Source organism: Brachyhypopomus gauderio, chromosome 9 (assembly GCF_052324685.1).
Source record: "Brachyhypopomus gauderio isolate BG-103 chromosome 9, BGAUD_0.2, whole genome shotgun sequence".
Lineage (NCBI taxonomy): Eukaryota > Metazoa > Chordata > Actinopteri > Gymnotiformes > Hypopomidae > Brachyhypopomus > Brachyhypopomus gauderio.
Window position 1 is genome coordinate 25,361,754 of NC_135219.1, and position 8,420 is coordinate 25,370,173.

At 39.6% G+C, this 8,420-nt stretch overlaps 1 protein-coding gene across 1 annotated transcript; it reads left to right on the top strand.

The window, feature by feature from the left end:
• Nucleotides 1-600: 600 nt before the first annotated feature.
• znf770 (zinc finger protein 770) lies at nucleotides 601-7,281 on the top strand. Its single transcript, XM_077018104.1, has 2 exons — nucleotides 601-984; nucleotides 1,166-7,281. The coding sequence occupies exon 2, from the start codon at nucleotides 1,207-1,209 to the stop codon at nucleotides 4,756-4,758; it is 3,552 nt and encodes a 1,183-aa protein (XP_076874219.1). The 5' UTR covers nucleotides 601-984; nucleotides 1,166-1,206; the 3' UTR covers nucleotides 4,759-7,281.
• The last annotated feature ends 1,139 nt before the right edge of the window (nucleotides 7,282-8,420 follow it).

Consider the following 8,420-nt stretch of genomic DNA (forward strand, 5'->3'; position numbering starts at 1 on the left):
ATGAAAATACTAACCAACACCTCAGTGCCCACTTCATCATGTACCTGGCACTAATTATTATCAATGAGCAAAGATCTTTGTGTTGTCAATATGAAGACTGATGGCTTATGCTGATTACCACAGGAATCAAGAAGAAACAATGTTTATGTGCCTGTAAAATCTTGTGAGGTATTTAGCATAGTGATCTGCTTGTCATGTTCTTTACCATGTGGGACTTAGATCAGGTCTTCTGGTTGCTGTTCTTGAAAAACAGGTATTTTCAATGATAGAAAAACAAAAATGGAACAAAATACGATTTTTAAATGTATAACCATTTGTTAAAATTTTTACAGGACAACAACAATGTATATTATTATGATACATCATAAAGAAGAATAAAATATCTTTGGCTTTCCCCTTTTTCTTTCAAAGGTTTCTGATTGAAGCACATGGCCATTTTGATGTAATCATATAATCCATATCAAAGCTAATAAACGAGCAGTTTTTATTGCCACGTAAGGACTTTCATTTTAATGAATGTAGCTGAACATACAGTTCTTGTGAAATACTGATTAGATTCAGACTGCATAGGAACCTTTCATTCAGCAGCTGTTTCCACCCGTCCATATTTGGTAATCGAAAATGGTTTGTTTTGGAACCGTACGGTTTTTTTTCGTTGAAATAGCATAATTTGGAGTTGTATTACACAAGCCCAGGGCACTGCTATAAGTAATGGAAATATCGTTGGAATATAACATCAATATATTGTGGACAAATATATTCTTCTGGCTGCTGTTTGTCACACAACGTGACATTATAATATTTGCAGTTTGCTAGCTAGCTGTAGTAGCTAACCAGTACTTGGCTAAGCTAGCTAGGTTGGCTATGTTAGGCTAACTACAGTTACAACGTCAGGACGAGAAAAAAGGATCGCCAGTGTCTCAAAACTGAGATAATATTTACGCTCATGTTTTAACCATCTTGTTATATTACTGGAATACAAAGGTAAAACAAACTATTTTTAATCAATAAACTATTTGATTGTTTTGCCTACTGTAGGCTAAATATCATAGCCTAAATGTTGATTCAGTTTATTGTGAATTAAGTCTGCCTTACCATAGCACATATGTTTTATTTTCGCCGTTAATTAACTTAATTTCATTAATATTTAACATCTCTTTTTCAGCTGAACTCTCAAAGGGTCTTAAGCTCTCGGAAAGACTGTGCATGCACAATGCAGTATCTGAAGAGAATATGACACACCAGTGTTCAATTTGCTTGAAACAATTTGAGTTTGTTTCTAAACTGCGACGTCATGAACTAACCCACTCTGGACAGAGACCTTTCACCTGTTCTGTGTGTAGAAAGGCATTCAGACAGTCAACTCATTTGAAGAGACATCTGGAGAGTCACATGAAGCTTAGAGATGTTTCACTTTATGATTCAGGGGCAGATGATTCCCAGTTGACCTGTACAAACTCCAAGGGAAGTTATGACTTTAATCTTGGACCACAAGCAAGCATTTCAAATCACACTGAGATTTCAGAGAACAATCTGGTTGATCAAAGTATATGGTACAATGCTGTGTTGACCCGGAATGACAGTGAATGGAAGCAAAACCCAGTTGAGAACAATGTAAGGGATCTCTCACTTTCTGTGATCTCTCCTACTCAGCAGCAACATTATGCAGATGGTAGTACTGTGAAGAAGCAGATGTCTGACTTTGTACAATGGAATTACAGTGAGCTCGGAGACATGGCTGAACCAGAAAACGATTGCCCTGAAAATCACCAATATTCTGAGTCCAGTAGAACTCCAGACTGCATCCAACCTGAGCTAAGTCTTGAAAAACAGGAACAACCCAATTTTATTTGCAGTAATGAAGCACAATCGGAGAGCATGGCAAATGGTCCTTGTAGAAGCAAAGCACCTGCAAAGATGGAGAAAATGGCAAAGACCCACCAGTGTTCTGTGTGTCTGAAGGTGTTTTCAGCACCTTCAAAACTTAGGAGGCACATGCTGATTCACACCAGTCAGAGACCTTTTGGCTGTCAGTTATGCATCAAAGCTTTTCGTCAGCTAACCCACTTGAAAATTCACATGACCACTCATTTTTCACAGGGGAAAATTAAAGTGAAAAATAAGTCAGAGAATGTTCCCAGCAATAGCACCTCTCAGTATGAGGGTCATGCACCCACACTCAGTTCCAGCATGAATACGTACCAGCCTTTGAAGGGCCAATGGGCTGATGAAGCTGGAGCTCTCGAGGAGGACTCAGCAGTGACCTCATCACAGGAAAACAGCACAAATGTGGAATTATTTTCTAAAGAAGCAGGAATTGTGAAATTAAACAATCTAAATGTCACAGAAAAATTTAGTAAAAGTAGAATAGTGCATGAATGCCCCCTGTGCCTCAAGTGCTTCAATGCTCCATCCAAACTGAGAAGGCACTGTCTTATTCACACAGGCCAGAGACCCTTCCAGTGTTCTTTATGCTACCGTGCATTTAGACAGCGGGCCCATCTGAAAGCACACTACAGTGTTCACATTGTGCCCAGGAAAAAAAGGACTTCCTCACTACAGTTGCATAAGCTCATCAGTCAGTCTCAGACCTGTTCTAGTCGTGCATCAAAGACTCGGCTAAAACACTTTGTATGTAATAGTCTCAGCAGAAACCTCAGATCAGCAAAACATTTGACTCTTCAACCAAAGCAAATCAGTTCTGTTGATAAGATCAAAGCAGACCCAACTTCCATGAATAAAGGTATTAGTTTGTCAACTGTTGGAACAAATGAAAAAAATATTTTAGGACAGGGTTCATGCCTCAAGTATACAACAGACAACCATAAACAAGGGCACTGTTGTACAGTGTGTTCAAAATGCTTTAGTGCTCCATCGAAACTCAGGCGCCACATTCTGGTCCACACAGGGCAAAGGCCCTTCAGATGCCTGCTGTGCTCCAGGGCTTTCACACAGAGATCCCACTTAAAAGTTCATCGGTGTAAAGGAGAAAGCAGAGGAACATTTCGATGTACTTTAAGTGAGGAGAGACTAGACAGACAGAGCGTTCAAGCCTCCAACCCTGTCCCAAGCAGAGCTCCCTCAGAGGAATCTGTGAGTGGTGAGCAGCCCTTTATATGTGACAGCAGAGAGGGAGACAGCACAGACAGCTATGATTGTTCAGCCCGCTGTACACCTTCTCCAAAATGTATCCCAGGAGATCTTGCACCTCTCGCATATAGACCAAAACCAAGTGAAAATTTGTCTTGTTCTGCATTTGAAACTTCTCACCTCACAGGCATGACGAAGCAAACTAAGGAATGTGGCCACCAGTGTACCATATGCATGAAAATGTTTGACTTCCCGTCCAAACTCTTACGACATTCGCTGATTCACATGGACATGAAGCCATTCAGCTGCACAATCTGCAGCAAGTCATTTAGACAGCTTTGCCATTTACAGAGTCACCTGAAAGTTCACACAGCTGAAACGAAAATGTGTCGAGAGTCTTACAAGCAAGCTGATGCTGTAAAGGCCTCAGCTATTCCTGTGACATCAGAGCATATTAATGATTTGAATAACTGCACACAAGATGCAGAAACAGATCCAAACTGTATGTTTGTGAAAAACAGTGAAAATCCTGAAGTGATCAAATTTACTAATAATGTGGCAACCTCTCATTCCCCCCCTGTAGAGGACCTACCTATGCCACGCCCACAGAATACACACAACACCAGCTTTCCAAGTGCAGTCAGAAGGGACAGTGGAGAACAGCACATAATTCCCCACACTGAGTTATCTGATAACTTATCTGAACAAAAAGAGTTAAATAAGAATCAGTGCATATTTTGCCTGAAAACCTTTGATTTTCCCTCAAAGCTTTCTCGCCACCTGCTGAGTCACACAGGGATCAGGCCTTATGAGTGTCAGATTTGCTTCAAGTCATTCAAGCAGCTCAGTCATTTACAGTGTCATCAGTGGGTCCATAGTAGAAGAGACAAAACTTTGATAACCGGTAACTCATTGAAACATCAGAACTCTGTCTCCTCTGACTGTGCTGCTGTGTCTGATTCTCACACTTGCACACAACAGGTTCATCACCAGGAGAGCAATTCTCAAGAATTTGATGCAAGTAATCAGTGCAGTGAATGTAGTCCTTCCAGTTCAAATATTGCAAACAGCAAGATCAAGTCAGAGACTAATCTTCAGGGGGACAGCTTTATCCACCCCGCTTTCAAACATGAAGCAGACACCTCTGTAAGTCTAGTGTGGGACCTGGAACAGGACACGGTCCAGTCAGTCAGCCCTGGTCAATTTGAGCAAAGATTGGAGAGGAAGAATTCACAGGGCCTGTGCAGTTATGTTTCGGAGGAATGCTCCAACAGATCTCCAGCAGATTCTGATTATTGCCGAGTTGGGTTTAGTTATGAGCAGCCAGAGCAAACAGGGCTCAGAGGGCCCAAAGAGGAAACAGCTGAGGAAGGTTCTGGTCAACAGATCACCGAGCCCCTGAATGACCTCCCTATCTGTCCAGTCTGCAGCTGCTGCTTTTCCACATTAAAGAAACTACACATGCACAAATGTCCAGTCCAGTGTCCTGAAAAGAGATTCAGAAAGTCCTATCAGTGTGCAGTCTGCTTCAAAAGCTTTGAAGCTCCATCTAAACTGAAGAGACACTATGTGATTCACACAGGCCAGAGACCATTCCAGTGTAGTGTGTGTGACCGCGCCTTCACCCAGTCAGGGCATCTAAAAACACATTTGTTGTCCCACAGGTAGCTCTCGTAAGGGCCTGCTTGCAACTCTGAGCACATGCACCTGGTTCATGTACACCTGTGTATCCCTCTTGCATTAGGACATTTTTTGGTGGTTGCTTTGGTTTTTTTTACTTTTTAAAATCTAAATTATGTTAATTTATTACCTTTGGATTTTATGCTTTGTTCCTAGTATGTGCCCTGCTAGAATAAAAATAACTTTTCAGATTATTTAAATGACATCATTAACATTTGAAAAATAATTACTTTGATACTTTGTGAAGTTGTTACTGATATTAATAAACAATCAAAATAAATGAATAGTAAATGCCATACATAGGACCAGCTTGCAAGTACAAGAATGTGTGAGCTTGTTTCCTTTAGTCCATGTAGTTTCATCCTTATGCACTAGAGGGCTCTAAATGTCTTTCTGTGGAATGTTGTGGAGTTTTTACCTGCTCACCTGGACCGAACCTATGGTGCATGGTGTTAATGGGTGATAAAAGTCTAAATCAAGTATATTTATTCAGATTCTTTAAATTAAAATAGAAAAGGAGGGGGGGCTAATAACTGCATTTAACACTTTCTGTCTAATTTCTTGCTTGACCTCCAACACCATGGCACTGCATTCCATTTGTGGTTTCCTTCCAGTCTTTGATGTGTGTCTTAATTTTAAGGTTAATATGATGTGAACTGTCTGTACTCTTAAGGATCTCATATGATATGAACACCTACATGATTATTTTTGCTACTAATTTTTTACTTTTATCCTCTGATGGAATGTGCTGTACCGCTAGCATTTGGCTAATAAAACTTGGGGTTTATGTAACAAATTCTCATTCCTGATGCACAGATTTATGATATTGTAGCTATGATTATAGCTGTTCTTTATGATTAACTCTATTGAGTTTTACCAAGGTGTGGAGTTATGAAAGTTCATTTGTTCAGAAGGCTGCAGTAACACAATAAGGCAACTTCTGTTTGAGATTATATAACATTGATATAAACTTATAATCAGTCATAACAATAGCACTATTTCATAATGAAATTGATGACTTGGATAAAAATGTTTACTATTCTTTAATCGCTTAAGTTACTGACCCATCTAAGTCAAGAAGTGAAAAGGATTGCTAGCATGAGTCTGAAATTATCTGACTAGATATGAAGGATTTGACTGTGTTTGACCCAGTGTTTTACATTCTGAAACCAATGTGAAGCCTTCAGAGACGTTCTCCCAGCAGACCTGTAACTGTAACTAATGTACACATCTTCACATACACATGCCTTGTATGGTTTTATCATATGTATATATCATGGGTTAAAGTTCTCCGTCACTACGACGGATTTCCGTCATTTGATTTTTTGGGGGAAAAAATCCGTCAAATCATAATAAACCACACACGCGTGTGCTATCTGTTTTGTGGTCGAAATATGATTCTTACTGGATGGATGGATGACGGCGGTGTCGTTTGATTGACTTGCGGGTGCACCTTCTGATTTTCGGACATAACTAGAAAAGTGACCTCCCCCTCCTGCCTGACCGTAGCGCGCGACTCCATTAACCTCCCGCAAACCTGCGCGAACTCTGGAGGCTATTTGGCGCGTCATTCTTTGGTAGTATAAAGAAATACCCCGCAAAACAGGGGAATGAACATTTACCTGATGAATTTTAATGTTGCTTTGTGTTTCACGTGTGAAAAGTGCTGGAATTTAGGCTAAGTAGCCTACTTGAAATGCTTGAAATTGTAACTACTTAGTTTCACAACAAATATCTGTCTGACTGAACAGTTCTCTTTACGTTAACAAATACGAGCCTCTTGTAATTCCAGGACGATACATGAGAGAACGTGAAGACGTTAAGATTGGGCGTTTTGGAAATAAACCACCATTAAATAATGTGATTAAAAGCGAATTATTTCGAATCATTTCGAGTATATGTATAAATATTTAACTTAATTAAGTTTAACGTTGATCCGTGCGTCTAAACGGAACTTGGTGTTTGGTGTGCGCGGCGGAAGAATACACGGTTATGCGGCTTGGGACCGAGGAGGACAGCGTCAGGATAGGATAACTGCGTACAGGACATTATTCGCGTAATCCTGAAAACTCCCCAGTTCTGAAGTCTTTATAAAAAGAATGAGCAACATGCCCAAATGAGACAGTAAATTGTTACTGATACAGAACTGTTATCTTTTACAGTCTAATGAAGTACCTTATTGAGCATGAGATCACCAAAACAGTATAGAAGTCAAGTTAGTTTACTTGGAAGCAGTTAGAAGACAGTGTGAACAGTTGTGAACATAGTTTCTCATAGTTTGTTTTTTTATCTCCGTCATACCTTTTAAAACTCACCAGGATTCACTAAATTTGACTTGATCTTTAAATAATTTTCTGGAAGAGGACCCCCAGATAGATAAGTATACTTTGTAAATGTGTTTAATATGTGGAATTAGGCAAAAGAGGCCGTGTCCCAACTACACCACATTTTCAGTAATTGCTGGCATTGTCTTTTGCCAGGAAAATTTTTCAGTCAAATGAAAATTTCTTGCTTTAACCCATGGTATATATCACTAAAGCACTGAATTCATAGTTGCAGAGGTATGTGTATACACTGGGATAAATGTACACCTACTCTCCTGGCTGGGCTTTGATAAAGCCCAGGAGAGTAGATGTACATTTATATATATATATATATATATATATATATATATATATATATATATAATATTCAATATGAGAGAATGTGCCCCCTGAATCCTAAGAACATTTGTGGAATTAGCACATGTAATAGATACAGGTATTGTACTACTTTTACTACTACTTTTATTACAGGATTATCAAGTAAACACTAATCATCCATTTGTCCACTCATCAAGTTTTATGACATTCCTATTATAACTGGGGGTGACTTATGCACTCTAGATACCCCAAGGGGGAACCAATGTATACAAACAGTGATGATTAGATGGAGACTGGTGCCTGGGTTTGGCCAGACGAAACCCAGAAAGAGAATCAGAATTTGCAGCGACTGACAGCAGTAGATAACTGGGTATCCCAGTATTCCCAGTATTAGTAGATAACTGGGTATCCCCAGTAGTCATGTCAGTCAAGTTAATCAAGTGAGTAATGTTTGTCTGAACTACAATGATTTCTCTTAGTCTGCATGTTCTCTGCTTTGAGTTAAGAAAAGAGCAACTGTGAAAGCTGTGACAAGGAACCTAATAGTGCAAAAGCAGCATGTCTGTCTGTTGAACTAACTCCATGAATTCAGGACGTTATGAAGGAGGGGTGTGAAGTTGAACTAACTCCATGAATTCAGGACGTTATGAAGGAGGGGTGTGAAGTTGAACTAACTCCATGAATTCAGGACGTTATGAAGGAGGGGTGTGAAGTTGAACTAACTCCATGAATTCAGGACGTTATGAAGAGCACAGGAGGGGTGTGAAGTTGAACTAACTCCATCATGAATTCAGGTCGTTATGAAGAGTACAGGAGGGGTGTGAAGTTGAACTAACTCCATCATGAATTCAGGTCTTTATGAAGAGTACAGGAGGAGTGTGAAGTTGTCTGTGTGACTATGTTTTGGTTTGCTCTCAGTTGATCTCTGTGTGAGTCCTTGTATGCAGAAATATTAATAAATCATAATTATTACCTTTTTGTGTCTGAGGGTTGATTGATTTCAAAGTC